The sequence below is a fragment of the Xiphophorus hellerii genome, chromosome 7 (genome assembly GCF_003331165.1).
Source record: "Xiphophorus hellerii strain 12219 chromosome 7, Xiphophorus_hellerii-4.1, whole genome shotgun sequence".
Classification (NCBI taxonomy): Eukaryota; Metazoa; Chordata; class Actinopteri; order Cyprinodontiformes; family Poeciliidae; genus Xiphophorus; species Xiphophorus hellerii.
In genome coordinates this window covers 12,769,570-12,792,033 of record NC_045678.1, presented here as the reverse complement: position 1 = coordinate 12,792,033, position 22,464 = coordinate 12,769,570, and the positions used below count along the sequence as shown (strand labels likewise).

Genomic DNA, 22,464 nt, shown 5'->3' with positions numbered 1-22,464 from the left:
CATTCTATGAGAGAATGTTTCTCCTGTCTGTACGTTGCCAATAAAGTGGCTAAAAAAACATTTAATATATGAACTGATTTTCCATAATTTAGCTTATCTATATGATGTACAGTGTTTTTTGTCACCAACTGTGTGTGTAAGGTGATTCGTGTGCTGAGGAGCGATCATGAACGGCAGAGAACAGATTCGAGGTGAGGCAGGCAGTTCTCTTGTTTCATGGCAGGGGGCGCTCATGATCCCAGACATTGTGACTCCACAACTGCAGAGTAAGAGACAGCGAGCTAGCATACAGTAAAGTGCAGCGATGATTATTAATAAGTGAGAAAATCACTTATTAATTAATCACAAAAACCACAACCTAAAACCATACTACTGCAACAGACTGAATGTTCTGCTCTTTGTGTAGGAAAAATTTGAGTGTTTTTTTTTGTTTTGTTTTGTTTTGTTGTTGTGGCGTTGTTGTCCGTTGCTATGGCAACGAGTCTGCCCGTAGCTTGCGCTGATTTAGAGAGCGACAAAGAAGTAGTTTTGAGTACTTTAACGGGTTTTCCCTTTGCTGTGGAGCACAGCACGAAATTAATATCATCTACACGTCCAAGTTTGATTGTGTTAACCGAATTATTCTACGGCGGCAGCGCGGCTATGCATGACATGTACTGTAGTGTTTTTGCCCTCCAGCGTTGTCCGCATGCGCGAAATTTCCTTACGTAAATAACATGCAGGGGGTCTATATTTGTAAATCTGATTATGATGAAGTCAGTGCCTCACCAGCTATGAACCTCACCGCACGTCACTGCTGTGCTCTGATGGCTCTAAATTGGGACCACAGAATATCTACAGTGAATAGTTACTATAGACGTGTTTATTTTTATATCAAAGCACGCTGAGAAGGAATGTTTTAACTTTGTCCTGCTCTTTTGGCAAACCCAGTTGAGATCTCAGCTCATGTGTGTCTGTGAAAGTTTGTTTTGTACTCAAGTTTTACTATTAAAACTGATTTCAGAATGTTTACTCTGCTAATAATTTACAGCTTTTTTTCTCATCCACAAATGTTTTATTTTAGTATTATTTTTAGAAACCACCACAAAATGAGCTCTGGATACAATTAGCTGAAAACAATACAAAAAGAATGAATAATTCAACATTGGAAATTTAGTTGTTTTTTTTTTTACTAGTTTCTTTCCCCCATTAAAGCTAAAATAGCTGGCAGTTCAAGGTCAATACTGCCCCCATGTGGAGAATTACTAGTAATGCAACAAATTATTCAAAGACCTTATGATTTTTGCATAATATAATCATAATCAGTTCTTTGCTGTAACTTTACTCAAGAGCATGTCTATCATCAGACTAGGATTACTGGAACACCTCATCCCAAATGGGTGGACAACAGTGGAAAATGTGTGTAATATTATATCAAGGTACTGAGTGTGTGAAGGCGTTCACAAAAATAGGAAATGTTGATATGAAACTTTCCTTTCCTTCACCAGCAGCTCTCTGGTTCCACCTCAGTACCAGATAAGAACCCGTCTGACAAGAATCATCCGTCCTCAGAGACGGGCAACACCTCAGATCAGAGCTCTCTATAAAAAAAACTACAGGAAATGCTCTTTAAGTGTTCACACCAAAACATGAAAGAACACAGCTTGATCTTTCAAGCAATATAACACATAAACTGCAGTGTTGCAATGCTTAGCCTGCATGACTCTTCTCTTTCTACGCTTCATTTTATGTCAGGTGATAACTCGGAAGCTAATAATAGCCAGCACACAGAAAGCATGGCAAACTTCTCACTCTTTTTCAAACAAGTACAGTAGCTAAAATGAATGCTGCAAAACATTGTTTTTTGTATGCTTAAATGTATGGACGCATGTCGCATGTGTATATATTTTAAAAAAAAATTGATTTGTACAAAATAAAGCATAAGTAGCGTGTCAGACTTCGCATGAGGACTTTAATCCAGTTGTGAAACCCAAGTGCCTTATGACCTCAGTAGGAACAGGAAGACACAATAGAACCATTAAGGAAGAAGCTAAATTTAGATGTTCTTTGGTACCAAAAGATTGTCAACCAGATAAGAGGGAAATAATCAAAAATGCAACCAAGAGACCAATCACAAAATAGCTTCAAAAAACTCCTTTATTGATGGTCCATATGGGAAGCTTCAAGCTCTACAAAGATTCAATTTATTAGAAAAAACAAAACGGAAACCCTTAAACTCAAACTTCACTGGATTTAAACCCAGAACCGTCAACGCTGCATGAAACAGTCACGAGTGTTTGTCAAAAAATTTTATTGAACAAAAGTATCTCAATTCTCATCACGTTGTCAGTGATACAGTACCGTAGGTTGGATCTCAATGATTCATATATGCACCTCTTCTTATTTGAATATATACATACAGTGGAGACAAGAATTAAATAACAGTGCTCAATAACATTCAGATATATCATATAAAAGCTGAGGACCCCGTGATCAACACTTCCATTGGTAAACAAACACAGAAACAAGTGGATGTTTGGTGTTGCTAGATTTCTGGATGCAAATCAGATGGTGGTGTATTTGGCTTCTTTACAATGAAGGATGATTTATTTCAACTGAATACAAGCTAATCAAGGGTTTTAATCTGCTACTATGCTATGCCTGTATAATAGTTATTGGGCCCTCTGTTAAAGATGTGTAAAATAGAATATTAATCTTATCACAGCAAATCCTACTAAAAAAGTTATTAGAACTTTTTAGTGTGTTTTTCTTGTTAATCTGTGCATCCAGAAACATTTTCCATTGGTCAAATTATGATACCGAGGCCTAATTTTCTTAGCCACTCTTCTAAATGAGAAAGACAAGAAAACATTTGAACTTCTTCTTATTCTGTGGATAAAGAAATTAAAAAAATCCCTCAGTAAAACTAATTTTTTGCTGAACATCACCTGTGCCAAAAATCAGCTCCAACATTTCTTATGAAATAAATATAAGTTTTAAAGTGTAGTTAAGTTTTCCTCTCTTGATCTCAGAGTCAATAAGCTTTTAATGACCAAGTGAAGATTTCATGTTTCCAGTGGGGATAATGACTATTTCTCTTACTTCAAAATAGGAAAGACAAGAAAACATGTCATTTTGTTAAAGTAGATGTGTGTTGATCAGATAAGTCATAAAAGGACGCAACAAAAAACAAAGCCACTCACCTAAATGTGACCATAGTGAGACTGAGAGAAGTGATTAAAAATAAAAAAATCACTAAAAAACTGTGACAAACACAGTTCTATAACTATTCCACTCTCTGTAGAGTGGGATAGTAAATAAGGTTAAAAAATAAACCCTCACCTTTAAAAAATGATTTTCCTTTTTGCACATCTTAAGCAGTGATGCCAATAAATGAGGAGCATCCAGAATGTCTAAATACAGCAAATTGACACTAATTTTACAATCAGGTGTTTGCGACTTTAATATTAAATAACTAGTTTTAAATATTCAGTCCTAAACAGAGCTGAAGTAGCCGCTAACCAGGGGTGCTAATATATCAAATTACTTTGATTTATAAAGATAGAGCTCTAAAATACCTATCCCTAAATAGACTTCTGTTCAAATCGGGGTTTCATTTAATTACTGATTAGTCTTTAATATATATTTCCTGCAAAGTTATTTGTAATCACAAAGATACTATCAGAAGAGGTACTTTCTTTCTTTTTCCCCAAACAGCATCGCCATCACAGAAACAGTGTAGTTACTCACGAAGCATTCCCAAAACAAACAAACAAAAAAGATTTTATTGTTGTTCTTCCTCATGTAGCTACAAACACGTACTGGAGAACAGAACGGCAACATGTTCAACTCGACACAATATAAAGCACGAGCACTGAGCTGTGGGTTAATCTGAGAGTGCAGTGCAGAATTGGAGCCAGTAGTAAACGGGTACAGGGTGGCACGTTTGGTTACATGGATCAACATTCAAACTCTACAGGAACTCTGAGGTCTCTTCTATTGCACCGCCTGGTAGAAATACTACAGTGATTGTTGTTGTCCAGATTTAAAGTATCACTAGCAATTAACTGTTCGGTAGAAACAGAAAAAGGTGGCACTAAAAAAAACAAAAAACAAAAACGAGCGGGTGGAGGAATGGTGAAAATTAGAAAGAAAAAAAAAAAGGCAAAAGTGATTCCGGTCACTTTGTGAAAAAGTAACTACAAAACTTGAACAAATTTAAATATGCTTTAAAAAATATATAATAAAGTGAGTTAACTAACAAGTGGGTCTTGATAGACTAAATGAAACATGGGCTGCGATTAGACGTGACTGAGGTCTGAGTCCCTCTTTGAACCGGTGAGAACGTCGATTCTCTCCTGGATGAGTTAAGAGCAATGGTGGAACTTACAATGTGCGTGCTAGTAAGAAGACGTTACGTATGACATCAGAGGGAGAGCTCAACCCCCCGACAAGGCCTCAGGCGTTCTGTTAGCAGCAAATGTGGTCACTGCATGTTAGCACATCCAAGAGAACAGAGGCTCGGTACACACTGTGTTCTCCGTGTGGCTCGGTGATGGCTGTCTGAGGGTCGTCTGCAAAAAACAGCAAAGAGCTAGAAAAAACAAACAAGAAAACAAGTTTGTCTAGTTTTCACTTGAAAAAAAACAAATCCAGGAGATCTGAGGATCTGGATGTGGTACAGACGCCACAGCAGGAGGGGTCCAGAGCTAAGGCTTGGGTTAAGACAGTTAGGGATCATGTGTGTGTGTGTGTTTGTGTGTGTGTGAGAGATCCAGTGTAGGTGTGTAGATCACAGCAGCGCCTTCACCAGGTACAGCTTCTCTCCGTGATCGCTTGTGTAGATGGGGGCCTTCTTGTAATGCTCCACTAGTTCATCCATGGAGGTGAACCTGCGCTGGCCGATGCAGTACATCCCGTCTGACAGCTGCACTTTAAAGTGCTTGTTTTTCTCCACCGCCTTCAGGGACACGGAGAAATCACTGGGCTAAAAGACAAAACAGGAACACACGATTACGTTGAGCAAATTAAGATCGGCCAGCAGGGGGCAGCATTGTGTTCATAATATAAAAAAAAAATAAAATCTTGTGCTATAATTTAAAGGTTTAAAATGGCAGTTTTACAACTTTTAAAACAAGTTAATCAAAAGGTGAAAGGTTACTTTCTATTAAGGCCATAAATACTGAGTGGATTTTATTTATTTAAATTTTCTTTCAACATGAAAAGGATTAATTGATACTAATCAGACAGGAAATGGGCAAAAAGAGTGAAAAGAGGGAGAAGAGATGCAGCAAAGGTGTCAGGTTCAGGAATCAAACCCAGGACGGCGGCAATGAGGATTACAGAGTCTGTACGAGAGACGCTCACTCCAACTCTACACCACAAAGCCTCCTGAGCTCATTTTAGACCTCGGAAGTTCATCTATTGAGATTAAAATGGTTTCCTCTGAATTCAGGATGTTTACTAACTATGAGTGGATCTAATGACTGAATTAGAAAAAAAGAGAAAAGTTAAGCAGAAAATAAGAATACCATTTATGTATGCATACATTAAACTGCTATGTATGAATTATGAAATTACTGAGCACTAAGTATATTTCAACATAAAATATTCTGCGCCATTTAGATAATTGTTTATTGGCGATTAATCAGTGTGAAAATGCAGAAATATGGTGCATTAGTCGGATGCAGCCACGTGCAACAGCTTGTTTAACTGGAAAATTGTACGCAATGGGTACAGACCTTACTGATTCATCTGCAGCCATAGCTACAAGTCAACAACCTCAATAATGTGTGTGAAAACATTGCTGGAAGCAGATGTAGATTAAATTCCTGCACCTCAGTTACATTTTCATGTGATTCTTGACCATCTACTCTTTAAAGTCATTTATATGCTTCTTTCATTTTATAATATGTGTGCAAATTTACCATGAGAATTTAATTAAGATTTCTAATTTTATTAACTTTGGATAAAAACCTTGTCAGCGTCTCCTACATGGTGCCATGACTTCACCTAAATGACTCACCGATGACTCGCTGTCTCGTATGAGGAAGTCGCCCTCCTCTCCCCGTTCGTTGAGTATGCACTCAGCCTCATGTCTGGTGATGTTGCCGTAGTACCAGTCCCTGCCGGCAAACCTCCCCGAGCGAGCCGGTCCCGTATAGCGGCTCTGAGGGGAGCTCGACGTGGTGGAGGGTGGGCCGGGTCGCTCGTCCAGCACCACCACATAGTTTTTAGGCACCAGGCCCACGATGCCACGAGAGTTCTTACACCTCCACCACTCTGGGTCGTTCTCCGGCTTCTCTATCACGTCCATGATTTCTCCTTTTTCAAAGTTCAGCTCCTCCTCGGTTGTCGAGCTGAAGGGGTAGAGCGTTTGGACCAGGTGGAGGACGACGCCCCGGCCGCCGGCACGGCCGTTGGCCAGCAGAGTTCCCTGAGGTCCGCCGATGTAACCCCGCGGGGAATCCCCCTCTCTGTCGTCCACCCCCATGAGCTCCTCCTGGACGTAATTGGAGGGGAACCAGCCGACGCGGCCGCCCTGACTGCCACGCCACCAGCCGTCGCTGCACTTCTCCATGACGACCACCCTGGAGCCTTTGAGCAGAGTTAGCTCGTCATCTCTCTCTTGTGTGTATGCAAACTTGACCACAGCAGGGATGTTGAGGTCATAGATCCTCTCTGCGGCGCCGACCACACCTCCGCCCCCGCTGCCGTTGGAAGGATACTCTGTGTCTGAGCTCGGCGTAGGGGAGGTATCACGCGCACTCGCCTTCCTCTTACCCTTTCCCAAACCTGTGCATGAAAAAGACAACACCTTCAGTTGAATAGTTTGGAAACACTGGACATAACTGCATCTGTGATCTTAACTCCTTTAGCAGTATCTTAGATGGCCAAACTTAATCACAAAATATAATTTGATTTCGTTTGTTTAAGCCTTCCTTTTTCTGGAAAGAAGTAATGACTTAAGAACTGACTGCCCTGCATTCAAGAAGACAAGCAGGAAGTTCGTGGATATTTTTGTTGTGAAAATATTGTTTTAGGTAGAAACAAAAGTCTCATATGTCCTGTAGAATGGCTAGTTTTATCTGTATTTAAAATTTCAAGAAGTGTTCTTTTTCCTGCCATCTTTTGGATCAGCAGAATACCTTTTAGGAGTCACCACTTATCAAATATGACAATCCAGCATCCAGTTACTGGACGTCTGAAGACGGATTTTGATGAGCTCCTGCTATTGCTAAAAACGCAAGCAGAAAAACAGTGCAGAGGGGGCGTGCCGTGGTGGCGTAGCGGTTAGCGCGACCCGTATTTGGAGGCCTTGAGTCCTCGACGCGGCCGTTGCGGGTTTGACTCCCGGACCCGACGACATTTGCCGCATGTCTTGCCCCCTCTCCTTCTCCGTTTCCTGTCAGCCTACTATCATATAAGGGACACTAGAGCCCACAAAAGACCCCCTGGAGGGGTAAAAAAAAAAAAAAGAAAAACAGTGCAGAAAATCAACGTCATCGTTCACAACTTCTCCTTCTGTTCCCTGATTGGCCAGCTTGAAATTCCACCGGAGGGAATCCAAACTAATGGGAAAAAAAGATTTAACTGAGTTGAGTTGTATCGAACCTTGGGACTTGATCAGCAAACTAATCCGGGGGGGATTATAAAATAAAGATGCAGGCAAATTGAGGAAATTGTACTGGCATGTGTCAAGTCAGCTATTTCTTCAAAACTGATAAAATGTAGTTGGGGCCTGCCATGCAAAGCAATGGCAGGAACCTATTGTTATTGTCGGAGAAAGTGTTTCTTTATTGGGGCCTGCCATGCAAAGCAATGGCAGGAACCTATTACTCTACACCCAACAAAGTGTCTCTTTATTGGGGCCTGCCATGCAAAGCAATGGCAGGAACCTATTACTATTGTCGGAGAGAAGCGTCTCTTTAATATTCTTTATTCTTCCGTAACCGTTAATGCGGCTCATACCGCTTGGTGCACACCTACAAATGAGGTATCAAAACGTGCAGAAAATTCACGCCATTGGAGCTATTACTTGTGGTGGGATTTGGGCTTAACGTGGCGACATAATTCGCAAAAAACTACGAAAAAAACCCCATTATAAGTCAATGGGAAAAATCCTAGAAATACCCTATTTTTGAGGATTTTCTGTGTCGTCACAAATTCACCTAGAAATGCCATTCAAATTTCATTTTGTAGATATGTCTGTGATCTCTTCGAAAGTGAAGACGGCTCGTCGATACCAGTTACGGTTTGTCCACAATTTGCCTCTAAGCGACCCAAAGTTTCTCATTTTTCTTCAAATTAGAGTGACAGCCCATCTCGGTTCAGATCTGGGCACAACATTTCTTTCTCTCATCGCTGTAAATGCTCTGAGTGAGGTACAGATATGAATCTCGGGACTATCGCAGAAGACACATTGAACTGTCATACGCTACAAACGCTTTTCGAATATGTATTACGGTTCCCGAACAGGAAGGATTTGTTTCCAATGCTTCTTTTCAGTAAAACGTGTTTGCTCAAACACACAATTGTGTGTTTGACAGCTCAGAGCTCAGAGCTCACACCCTGCTGAGACCATTATTTGCCATAGCAACGGAACTCAAGAGGCTATTGGCTGCTGATTTGTACTACAAATACGCATCATTGTAGTTCTATCTATCCTCAGTTGAAACAGATCAGGACTGAGAACTGGCCTTTAGAACTACGTGCTGCTATGGGCTGTATATAACTGATTTAACTCAGTAACTGTTACACATGGGATTAGTTTGGAACTTTAAAATTAAGCATATTGAAAATTTCAAAATAAAAGCCGAAATGAAGCATACTGAAAATTTCAAAATAAAAGCCTTGAATATTTTTACATCATGTAATTGCTGTTTTTGGCTTTGTATGACTTTTTCATCCAAAGCACTGTTACACATGGGATTAGTTTTGAACTTTAAAATGAAGCTTAACAAAAATTTCACAATAAAAGCCTTGAATATTTTTACATCATGTAATTGCTCTTTTTGGCTTTATTTGACTTTTTCATCCAAAGCACTGTTACACATGGTATTAGTTTGGCCCTTTGAAATGAAGCTTAACAAAAATTTCAAAATAAAAGCCTTGAATATTTTCACATCAGAAAATTGCTCTTTTGAGCTTTATATAACTGATTTAACCCAGCAATTGTTACACATGGGATTAGTGTGGCAATTTAAAATTAAGCTTGATGAAAATTTCAAAATAAAAGCTTTGAATATTTTTACATCAGGTAATTGCTGTTTTTGGCTTTATTTGACTTTTTCATCCAAAGCACTGTTACACATGGTATTAGTTTGGCCCTTTGAAATGAAGCTTAACAAAAATTTCAAAATAAAAGCCTTGAATATTTTTACATCATGTAATTGCTCTTTTTGGCTTTATTTGACTTTTTCATCCAAAGCACTGTTACACATGGTATTAGTTTGGCCCTTTGAAATGAAGCATACTGAAAATTTCAAAATAAAAGCCTTGAATATTTTTACATCATGTAATTGCTCTTTTTGGCTTTATTTGACTTTTTCATCCAAAGCACATGGTATTAGTTTGGCCCTTTGAAATGAAGCATACTGAAAATTTCAAAATAAAAGCCTTGAATATTTTTACATCAACTACTTGCGTTTTCAGCATTATATAACTGATTTAACCCAATGACTATTACACATGGGATTAAAATAGACTGTTTTGCATGAGCAGCAGATAGATCCTCTATTGCACATGTGTCAAACTCAAGGCCCGCGGGCCACATGTGGCCCGCTACGTCATTTTATGTGGCCCTCTCCCCCCTACCACCGTTTTACAGCCCCATTGATTGACTTAAAATAGGTTTTGAGCACGAATGGACTACAAACTACATATCCCATAATGCCTTCCGATTCTTACCAACCAACATTACGGCTTCTCGCCACTAGAGTGCAGCAGAGTCACCTCAAGCTGATTATTAATTGTTTTGAGCACGAATGGACTACAAACTACATATCCCATAATGCCTTCCGATTCTTACCAACCAACATTATGGCTTCTCGCCACTAGAGTGCAGCAGAGTCACCTCAAGCTGATTATTAATTTTCCCAGCGAATAAAACTGAAACATCGACAAGCTAAGAAGCTAAAGAGCGAAGTTCCGTGATGTTTCAATCGAGGACTTTTACTTTTACCGTCTACTGCCCCTGATTTAATGCCGCAGCTTCGACTCCACGCAGCTCGTGTTTTGTCCACGTTTGGAAGCACCTATCTGTGCGAAGAGATGTTTTCAATAATGACTTTAAACAAGACCAAGCACAGATCGCGCATTACTGACGAAAACCTACACGCCGTTTTGCGGATTGCCACAGAATAGAACAAAAAACCAGACATCGACGAACTGACCAGGGGGAAACGGTGCCTGACATCCGGCCAGAAAACATTGGTAAGCACAAACAAACTACATTTAAATAGAATGAATGTAAAACCAAAACTCAGTATACTGGAATATGCATATAGTTTATTGATTTTGCTTGTGTTTTGTTTATTTACAGAACACAACACAATGAGGATGTGTGTGAGTTGGTGACAGGGTGAAGAGGGATCAGCGTTGTGTTCAAGGACAGGCAACGTCACCTCATTGTTTTGTTCTTATGTGAAATGCATGTTCGTTGCGTAATAAATAACGAAAAAGTTTTGTGAATGAAGTTGAGAGTTAATATCAAAACTTGTTTTTTATTATTTGTCTGCTTATCTTCAAAGCAGACAAAGAATAATTTTCCCAGCGAATAAAACTGAAACATCGACAAGCTAACGAGCTAAAGAGCGAAGTTTAGCTGAGCAGCTTAAAAATACTGAGCATATTTTTAAACTGCTCAGTTTAAAAATACTGTAATTTTTAAACTGAGCAGTAATTTTACATCCATGCAAACTCAAATGTAATATTTAAAACTTGAATACATAAAATCAGTTATTTAACAATATGAGGTGTTGTTTAAAAATAAAAAAGATAGCAATTTCTTTTTATTGCAGAGACATTAGATTCTTAAATTTATGGTATTCTTTAAATGTTGTAATTTTGGTTCATTGTAAACTTTACCTGTAAAAAGTTTGTAGAAATCTTTAACATAAGGTCAATATATATTTTTAAACTGTGATATGTTGTGTGTGTGTGCGTTATTGAAAATTTATATTTGTGACAATCATTAGGTAAATGCTAATGAACTGCCTTCCTGCAGTTTATGAGCATTGAACTGTTACTAAACAGTTCAATGCAAGGTTCATTAGCGTTAGCATTTTAGCTTCAATAAGCTATTAGCTATTTATTTTACTTTTTAGCAATGTTTAGTATACTGAATGGAGTAAATCAATTACAGAAAATATCCTAGTGATTTCCCACATGCTGATGAAAGGAATGACGCTAACATTAGCGTTTCTGCTGATTTTAGCTGATATACTTACTTTATAATACTGAACGGTGCACGTCCGCCTCGCTTAACGTTCTTGCGGTTCTCCGCGTGCCACTGATTACGTCGCGGCGTTCTTTAGCGTCGATGCCGATTTGTGGCGTGACGACGCCGGGCCCATGCCCGACGGGCGCGCCTTGGCAGGCCCCGGCTAAATTTCTTCCGAAATTTTCTAGTTGGGGCCTGCCATGCAAAGCAATGGCAGGAACCTATTACTATTGTCGGAGAAAAGCGTCTCTTTAATATTCTTTATTTTTCTTCCGTAACCGTTAATGCGGCTCGTACCGCTGGGTGCACACCTACAAATGAGGTATCAAAACGTGCAGAAAATTCACGCCATTGGAGCTATTACTTCTGGTGGGATTTGGGCTTAACGTGGCGACATAATTCGCAAAAAACTACGAAAAAAACCCCATTATAACTCAATGGGAAAAATCCTAGAAATACCCTATTTTTGAGGATTTGCTGTGTCGTCACAAATTCACCTAGAAATGCCATTCAAATTTCATTTTGTAGATACGTCTGTGATCTCTTCGAAAGTGAAGACGGCTCGTCGATACCAGTTACGGTTTGTCCACAATTTGCCTCTAAGCGACCCAAAGTTTCTCATTTTTCCTAAAGTTAGAGTGCGTCTCTGGCTGCTTAGAGTGAGAGATGAAGACAACTTTTTCAGCCCAAATCATTTTTGAAATCGCCATCACGCCCACAAATATCGCACGATTAGTATCAAAATCGGTCCTGACATTGATACGCCTGTCTGCTCCGGTAAAATGTTTTCGAAATTTATCTAGACCGTACGGTTTTCTGTCACGGTGCTTCAGAGCAAAGTCATGCGACAGGATTTTCTGAGGCTCTCAGGCTCTTTCACTAACACTTCACACCTTGGTGTGAAACTTATTTAACATAGCAACGGAACTCAAGAGGCTATTGGCTGCTGGTTTGGACTACAAATACGCATCATTGTAGTTCTATCTATAGTGAAACCCTGAGTTGAAACAGATCAGGACTTAACTGGCCTTTATAACTACTTGCTGCTATGGGCTGTATATAACTGATTTAACTCAGTAACTGTTACACATGGGATTAGTTTGGCCCTTTGAAATGAAGCTTAACAAAAATTTCAAAATAAAAGCCTTGAATATTTTTACATCAGAAAATTGCTCTTTTGAGCTGTATATAACTGATTTAACCCAGCAATTGTTACACATGGGATTAGTGTGGCAATTTAAAATTAAGCTTGATGAAAATTTCAAAATAAAAGCCTTGAATATTTTTACATCAGGTCATTGCTCTTTTTGGCTTTATTTGATTTTTTCATCCAAAGCACTGTTACACATGGTATTAGTTTGGCCCTTTGAAATGAAGCATACTGAAAATTTCAAAATAAAAGCCTTGAATATTTTTACATGACGTAATTGCTCTTTTTGGCTTTATTTGACTTTTTCATCCAAAGCACTGTTACACATGGTATTAGTTTGGCCCTTTGAAATGAAGCATACTGAAAATTTCAAAATAAAAGCCTTGAATATTTTTACATGACGTAATTGCTCTTTTTGGCTTTATTTGACTTTTTCATCCAAAGCACTGTTACACATGGTATTAGTTTGGCCCTTTGAAATGAAGCATACTGAAAATTTCAAAATAAAAGCCTTGAATATTTTTACATGACGTAATTGCTCTTTTTGGCTTTATTTGACTTTTTCATCCAAAGCACTGTTACACATGGTATTAGTTTGGCCCTTTGAAATGAAGCATACTGAAAATTTCAAAATAAAAGCCTTGAATATTTTTACATGACGTAATTGCTCTTTTTGGCTTTATTTGACTTTTTCATCCAAAGCACTGTTACACATGGTATTAGTTTGGCCCTTTGAAATGAAGCATACTGAAAATTTCAAAATAAAAGCCTTGAATATTTTTACATGACGTAACTGCTCTTTTTGGCTTTATTTGACGTTTTCATCCAAAGCACTGATAAACATAGGATTAGTTTGGCGCTTTGAAATGAAGCTTAACAAACATTTCAAAATAAAAGCCTTGAATATTTTTACATCAGCTACTTGTGTTTTGAGCATTATATAACTATTTTAACCCAATGACTGTTACGCATGGGATTAGTTTGGCCCTTTGAAATGAAGTTTAACAAAACTTCCAAAATAAAAGCCTTGACAACATTTTAAATCATACTGAATGGTGCACGTCCGCCTCGCTTAACGTTCTTGCGGTTCTCCGCGTGCCACTGATTACGTCGCGGCGTTCTTTAGCGTCGACGCCGATTTGTGGCGTGACGACGCCGGGCCCAAGCCCGACGGGCGCGCCTTGGCAGGCCCCGGCTAAATTTCTTCCGAAATTTTCTAGTAATTCTTTATTTTTCTTCCGTAACCGTTAATGCGGCTCATACCGCTGGGTGCACACCTACAAATGAGGTATCAAAACGTGCAGAAAATTCACGCCATTGGAGCTATTATTTTTGGTGGGATTTGGGCTTAACGTGGCGACATAATTCGCAAAAAACTGCGAAAAAAAACCCATTATAACTCAATGGGAAAAATCCTGGAAATACCCTATTTTTGAGGATTTTCTGTGTCGTCACAAATTCACCTAGAAATGCCATTCAAATTTCCTTTTGTAGATACGTCTGTGATCTCTTCGAAAGTGAAGACGGCTCGTCGATACCAGTTACGGTTTGTCCACAATTTGTCTCTAAGCGACCCAAAGTTTCTCATTTTTCCTAAAGTTAGAGTGCGTCTCTGGCTGCTTAGAGTGAGAGATGAAGACAACTTTTTCAACCCAAATCATTTTTGAAATCGCCATCACGCCCACAAATATCGCACGATTAGTATCAAAATCGGTCCTCACATTGATACGCCTGTCTGCTCCGGTAAAATGTTTTCGAAATTTATCTAGACCGTACGGTTTTCTGTCACGGTGCTTCAGAGCAAAGTCATGCGACAGGATTTTCTGAGGCTCTCAGGCTGTTTCACTAACACTTCACACCTTGGTGTGAAACTTATTTAACATAGCAACGGATCTCAAGAGGCTATTGGCTGCTGGTTTGGACTACAAATACGCATCGCTGTAGTTCTATCTATCCTCAGTTGAAACAGATCAGGACTGAGAACTGGCCTTTAGAACTACGTGCTGCTATGGGCTGTATATAACTGATTTAACTCAGTAACTGTTACACATGGGATTAGTTTGGAACTTTAAAATTAAGCATATTGAAAATTTCAAAATAAAAGCCGAAATGAAGCATACTGAAAATTTCAAAATAAAAGCCTTGAATATTTTTACATCATGTAATTGCTGTTTTTGGCTTTGTATGACTTTTTCATCCAAAGCACTGTTACACATGGGATTAGTTTTGAACTTTAAAATGAAGCTTAACAAAAATTTCACAATAAAAGCCTTGAATATTTTTACATCATGTAATTGCTCTTTTTGGCTTTATTTGACTTTTTCATCCAAAGCACTGTTACACATGGTATTAGTTTGGCCCTTTGAAATGAAGCTTAACAAAAATTTCAAAATAAAAGCCTTGAATATTTTTACATCAGAAAATTGCTCTTTTGAGCTTTATATAACTGATTTAACCCAGCAATTGTTACACATGGGATTAGTGTGGCAATTTAAAATTAAGCTTGATGAAAATTTCAAAATAAAAGCCTTGAATATTTTTACATCAGGTAATTGCTGTTTTTGGCTTTATTTCACTTTTTCATCCAAAGCACTGTTACACATGGTATTAGTTTGGCCCTTTGAAATGAAGCTTAACAAAAATTTCAAAATAAAAGCCTTGAATATTTTTACATCAGGTAATTGCTGTTTTTGGCTTTATTTCACTTTTTCATCCAAAGCACTGTTACACATGGTATTAGTTTGGCCCTTTGAAATAAAGCATACTGAAAATTTCAAAATAAAAGCCTTGAATATTTTTACATCAACTACTTGCGTTTTCAGCATTATATAACTGATTTAACCCAATGACTATTACACATGGGATTAAAATAGACTGTTTTGCATGAGCAGCAGATAGATCCTCTATTGCACATGTGTCAAACTCAAGGCCCGCGGGCCACATGTGGCCCGCTACGTCATTTTATGTGGCCCTCTCCCCCCTACCACCGTTTTACAACCCCATTGATTGACTTAAAATAGGTTTTGAGCACGAATTGACTGCAAACTACATATCCCATAATGCCTTCCGATTCTTACCAACCAACATTACGGCTTCTCGCCACTAGAGTGCAGCAGAGTCACCTCAAGCTGATTATTAATTTTCCCAGCGAGTAAAACTGAAACGCTAACAAGCTAAAGAGCGAAGTCCCGTGATGTTTCAATCGAGGACTTTTACCGTCTCCTGCCCCCTGATTTGATGCCACAGCTTCGACTCCATGCAGCTCGTGTTTTGTCCACGTTTGAAAGCACCTATCTGTGCGAACAGATGTTTTCAATAATGACTTTAAACAAGACCAAGCACACATCGCGCATTACTGACGAAAACCTAAACGCCGTTTTGCGGATTGCCACAGAATAGAACTAAAACCAGACATCGACGAACTGACCAGGGGAAAACGGTGCCTGACATCCGGCCAGAAAACATTGGTAAGCACAAACAAACTACATTTAAATAGAATGGATGTAAAACCAAAACGCAGTATACTGGAATATGCATATAGTTTATTGATTTTGCTTGTGTTTTCTTTATTTACAGAACACAACGCAATTTTTAAACTGAGCAGTAATTTTACATCCATGCAAACTCAAATGTAATATTTAAAACTTGAATACATAAAATCAGTTATTTAACAATATGAGGTGTTGTTTAAAAATAAAAAAGATAGCAATTTCTTTTTATTGCAGAGACATTAGATTCTTAAATTTATGGTATTCTTTAAATGTTGTAATTTTGGTTCATTGTAAACTTTACCTGTAAAAAGTTTGTAGAAATCTTTAACATAAGGTCAATATATATTTTTAAACTGTAATATGTTGTGTGTGTGTGCGTTATTGAAAATTTATATTTGTGACAATCATTAGGTAAATGCTAATGAACTGCCTTCCTGCAGTTTATGAGCATTGAACTGTTACTAAACAGTTCAATGCAAGGTTCATTAGCGTTAGCATTTTAGCTTCAATAAGCTATTAGGTATTTATTTTACTTTTTAGCAATGTTTAGTATACTGAATGGAGTAAATCAATTACAGAAAATATCCTAGTGATTTCCCACATGCTGATGAAAGCAATGACGCTAACATTAGCGTTTCTGCTGATTTTAGCTGATATACTTACTTTATAATACTGAATGGAGCACGTCCGCCTCGCTTGACGTTCTTGCGATTCTCCGCGTGCCACTGATTACGTTGCGGCGTTCTTTAGCGTCGACGCCGATTTGTAGCGTGACGACGCCGGGCCCATGCCCGACGGGCGCGCCTTGGCAGGCCCCGGCTAAATTTATTCCGAAATTTTCTAGTTGGGGCCTGCCATGCAAAGCAATGGCAGGAACCTATTACTCTACACCCAACAAGGTGTCTCTTTATTCTTTATTTTTCTTCCGTAACCGTTAATGCGGCTCATACCGCTGGGTGCACACCTACAAATGAGGTATCAAAACGTGCAGAAAATTCACGCCATTGGAGCTATTATTTTTGGTGGGATTTGGGCTTAACGTGGCGACATAATTCGCAAAAAACTGCGAAAAAAAACCCATTATAAGTCAATGGGAAAAATCCTGGAAATACCCTATTTTTGAGGATTTTCTGTGTCGTCACAAATTCACCTAGAAATGCCATTCAAATTTCATTTTGTAGATACGTCTGTGATCTCTTCGAAAGTGAAGACGGCTCGTCGATACCAGTTACGGTTTGTCCACAATTTGCCTCTAAGCGACCCAAAGTTTCTCATTTTTCCTAAAGTTAGAGGGCTTCTCTCGCTGATTAGAGTGAGAGATCAAGACAACTTTTTCAACCCAAATCATTTTTGAAATCGCCATCACGGCCACAAATATCGCACGATTAGTATCAAAATCGGTCCTGACATTGATACGCCTGTCTGCTCCGGTAAAATGTTTTCGAAATTTATCTAGACCGTACGGTTTTCTGTCACGGTGCTTCAGAGCAAAGTCATGCGACAAGATTTTCTGAGGCTCTCAGGCTGTCTCACTGACATTTCACACCTTGGTGTGAAACTTATTTAACATAGCAACGGATCTCAAGAGGCTATTGGCTGCTGATTTGGACTACAAATACGCATCATTGTAGTTCTATCTATAGTGAAACCCTCAGTTGAAACAGATCAGGACTGAACTGGCCTTTAGAAGTAATTGCTGCTATGGGCTGTATGTAACTGATTTAACTCAGTACCTGTTACACATGGGATTAGTTTTGAACTTTAAAATGAAGCTTAACAAAAATTTCACAATAAAAGCCTTGAATATTTTTACATCAGAAAATTGCTCTTTTGAGCTGTATATAACTGATTTAACCCAGCAATTGTTACACATGGGATTAGTGTGGCAATTTAAAATTAAGCTTGATGAAAATTTCAAAATAAAAGCCTTGAATATTTTTACATCAGGTAATTGCTGTTTTTGGCTTTATTTGACTTTTTCATCCAAAGCACTGTTACACATGGTATTAGTTTGGCCCTTTGAAATGAAGCTTAACAAAAATTTCAAAATAAAAGCCTTGAATATTTTTACATCATGTAATTGCTCTTTTTGGCTTTATTTGACTTTTTCATCCAAAGCACTGTTACACATGGTATTAGTTTGGCCCTTTGAAATGAAGCATACTGAAAATTTCAAAATAAAAGCCTTGAATATTTTTACATCAACTACTTGCATTTTCAGCATTATATAACTGATTTAACCCAATGACTATTACACATGGGATTAAAATAGACTGTTTTGCATGAGCAGCAGATAGATCCTCTATTGCACATGTGTCAAACTCAAGGCCCGCGGGCCACATGTGGCCCGCTACGTCATTTTATGTGGCCCTCTCCCCCCTACCACCGTTTTACAGCCCCATTGATTGACTTAAAATAGGTTTTGAGCACGAATTGACTACAAACTACATATCCCATAATGCCTTCCGATTCTTACCAACCAACATTACGGCTTCTCGCCACTAGAGTGCAGCAGAGTCACCTCAAGCTGATTATTAATTTTCCCAGCGAATAAAACTGAAACATCGACAAGCTAAGAAGCTAAAGAGCGAAGTTCCGTGATGTTTCAATCGAGGACTTTTACTTTTACCGTCTACTGCCCCCTGATTTGATGCCACAGCTTCGACTCCACGCAGCTCGTGTTTTGTCCACGTTTGGAAGCACCTATCTGTGCGAACAGATGTTTTCAATAATGACTTTAAACAAGACCAAGCACAGATCGCGCATTACTGACGAAAACCTACACGCCGTTTTGCGGATTGCCACAGAATAGAACTAAAACCAGACATCGACAAACTGACCAGGGGAAAACGGTGCCTGACATCCGGCCAGAAAACATTGGTAAGCACAAACAAACTACATTTAAATAGAATGAATGTAAAACCAAAACTCAGTATACTGGAATATGCATATAGATTATTGATTTTGCTTGTGTTTTGTTTATTTACAGAACACAACACAATGAGGATGTGTGTGAGTTATTGACAGGGTGAAGAGGGATCAGCGTTGTGTTCAAGGACAGGCAACGTCACCTCATTGTTTTGTTCTTATGTGAAATGCATGTTCGTTGCGTAATAAATAACGAAAAAGTTTTGTGAATGAAGTTGAGAGTTAATATCAAAACTTGTTTTTTATTATTTGTCTGCTTATCTTCAAAGCAGACAAAGAATAATTTTCCCAGCGAATAAAACTGAAACATCGACAAGCTAACGAGCTAAACAGCAAAGTTTAGCTGAGCAGTTTAAAAATACTGAGCATATTTTTAAACTGCTCAGTTTAAAAATACTGTAATTTTTAAACTGAGCAGTAATTTTACATCCATGCAAACTCAAATGTAATATTTAAAACTTGAATACATAAAATCAGTTATTTAACAATATGAGGTGTTGTTTAAAAATAAAAAAGATAGCAATTTCTTTTTATTGCAGAGACATTAGATTCTTAAATTTATGGTATTCTTTAAATGTTGTAATTTTGGTTCATTGTAAACTTTACCTGTAAAACGTTTGTAGAAATCTTTAACATAAGGTCAATATATATTTTTAAACTGTAATATGTTGTGTGTGTGTGCGTTATTGAAAATTTATATTTGTGACAATCATTAGGTAAATGCTAATGAACTGCCTTCCTGCAGTTTATGAGCATTGAACTGTTACTAAACAGTTCAATGCAAGGTTCATTAGCGTTAGCATTTTAGCTTCAATAAGCTATTAGCTATTTATTTTACTTTTTAGCAATGTTTAGTATACTGAATGGAGTAAATCAATTACAGAAAATATCCTAGTGATTTCCCACATACTGATGAAAGCAATGACGCTAACATTAGCGTTTCTGCTGATTTTAGCTGATATACTTACTTTATAATACTGAACGGTGCACGTCCGCCTCGCTTAACGTTCTTGCGATTCTCCGCGTGCCACTGATTACGTCGCGGCGTTCTTTAGCGTCGACGCCGATTTGTGGCGTGACGACGCCGGGCCCATGCCCGACGGGCGCGCCTTGGCAGGCCCCGGCTAAATTTCTTCCGAAATTTTCTAGTTGGGGCCTGCCATGCAAAGCAATGGCAGGAACCTATTACTCTACACCCAACAAGCGTCTCTTTATTGGGGCCTGCCATGCAAAGCAATGGCAGGAACCTATTACTCTACACCCAACAAAGTGTCTCTTTAATATTATTATAATTCTTTATTTTTCTTCCGTAACCGTTAATGCGGCTCATACCGCTGGGTGCACACCTACAAATGAGGTATCAAAACGTGCAGAAAATTCACGCCATTGGAGCTATTACTTCTGGTGGGATTTGGGCTTAACGTGGCGACATAATTCGCAAAAAACTACGAAAAAAACCCCATTATAACTCAATGGGAAAAATCCTAGAAATACCCTATTTTTGAGGATTTGCTGTGTCGTCACAAATTCACCTAGAAATGCCATTCAAATTTCATTTTGTAGATACGTCTGTGATCTCTTCGAAAGTGAAGACGGCTCGTCGATACCAGTTACGGTTTGTCCACAATTTGCCTCTAAGCGACCCAAAGTTTCTCATTTTTCCTAAAGTTGGAGGGCTTCTCTCGCTGATTAGAGTGAGAGATCAAGACAACTTTTTCAACCCAAATCATTTTTGAAATCGCCATCACGGCCACAAATATCGCACGATTAGTATCAAAATCGGTCCTGACATTGATACGCCTGTCTGCTCCGGTTAAATGTTTTCGAAATTTATCTAGACCGTACGGTTTTCTGTCACGGTGCTTCAGAGCAAAGTCATGCGACAGGATTTTCTGAGGCTCTCAGGCTGTCTCACTGACACTTCACACCTTGGTGTGAAACTTATTTAACATAGCAACGGATCTCAAGAGGCTATTGGCTGCTGATTTGGACTACAAATACGCATCATTGTAGTTCTATCTATCCTCAGTTGAAACAGATCAGGACTTAACTGGCCTTTATAACTACTTGCTGCTATGGGCTGTATATAACTGATTTAACTCAGTAACTGTTACACATGGGATTAGTTTGGCCCTTTGAAATGAAGCTTAACAAAAATTTCAAAATAAAAGCCTTGAATATTTTTACATCAGAAAATTGCTCTTTTGAGCTGTATATAACTGATTTAACCCAGCAATTGTTACACATGGGATTAGTGTGGCAATTTAAAATTAAGCTTGATGAAAATTTCAAAATAAAAGCCTTGAATATTTTTACATCAGGTCATTGCTCTTTTTGGCTTTATTTGACTTTTTCATCCAAAGCACTGTTACACATGGTATTAGTTTGGCCCTTTGAAATGAAGCATACTGAAAATTTCAAAATAAAAGCCTTGAATATTTTTACATGACGTAATTGCTCTTTTTGGCTTTATTTGACTTTTTCATCCAAAGCACTGTTACACATGGTATTAGTTTGGCCCTTTGAAATGAAGCATACTGAAAATTTCAAAATAAAAGCCTTGAATATTTTTACATGACGTAATTGCTCTTTTTGGCTTTATTTGACTTTTTCATCCAAAGCACTGTTACACATGGTATTAGTTTGGCCCTTTGAAATGAAGCATACTGAAAATTTCAAAATAAAAGCCTTGAATATTTTTACATGACGTAACTGCTCTTTTTGGCTTTATTTGACGTTTTCATCCAAAGCACTGATAAACATAGGATTAGTTTGGCGCTTTGAAATGAAGCTTAACAAACATTTCAAAATAAAAGCCTTGAATATTTTTACATCAGCTACTTGTGTTTTGAGCATTATATAACTATTTTAACCCAATGACTGTTACGCATGGGATTAGTTTGGCCCTTTGAAATGAAGTTTAACAAAACTTCCAAAATAAAAGCCTTGACAACATTTTAAATCGTACTGAATGGTGCACGTCCGCCTCGCTTAACGTTCTTGCGGTTCTCCGCGTGCCACTGATTACGTCGCGGCGTTCTTTAGCGTCGACGCCGATTTGTGGCGTGACGACGCCGGGCCCAAGCCCGACGGGCGCGCCTTGGCAGGCCCCGGCTAAATTTCTTCCGAAATTTTCTAGTTATAATTCTTTATTTTTCTTCCGTCACCGTTAATGCGGCTCATACCGCTGGGTGCACACCTACAAATGAGGTATCAAAACGTGCAGAAAATTCACGCCATTGGAGCTATTATTTTTGGTGGGATTTGGGGTTAACGTGGCGACATAATTCGCAAAAAACTACGAAAAAAACCCCATTATAAGTCAATGGGAAAAATCCTGGAAATACCCTATTTTTGAGGATTTTCTGTGTCATCACAAATTCACCTAGAAATGCCATTCAAATTTCATTTTGTAGATACGTCTGTGATCTCTTCGAAAGTGAAGACGGCTCGTCGATACCAGTTACGGTTTG

At 38.5% G+C, this 22,464-nt stretch overlaps 1 protein-coding gene across 1 annotated transcript in view; it reads right to left on the bottom strand.

Annotated features, from left to right (window-relative positions):
- Positions 1 to 2,118: 2,118 nt before the first annotated feature.
- The window catches only part of nck2a (NCK adaptor protein 2a), a 61,091-nt gene continuing 40,745 nt past the window's right edge, over positions 2,119 to 22,464 (bottom strand). The window contains exons 3-4 of the mRNA XM_032568010.1: positions 6,005 to 6,774; positions 2,119 to 4,966 (exon numbers count right to left, since the gene is read on the bottom strand). Of these exons, the coding sequence (XP_032423901.1) occupies positions 4,772 to 4,966; positions 6,005 to 6,774 (965 nt within the window). The 3' untranslated portion in view covers positions 2,119 to 4,771. The remainder of the gene's footprint in view (positions 4,967 to 6,004; positions 6,775 to 22,464) is intronic.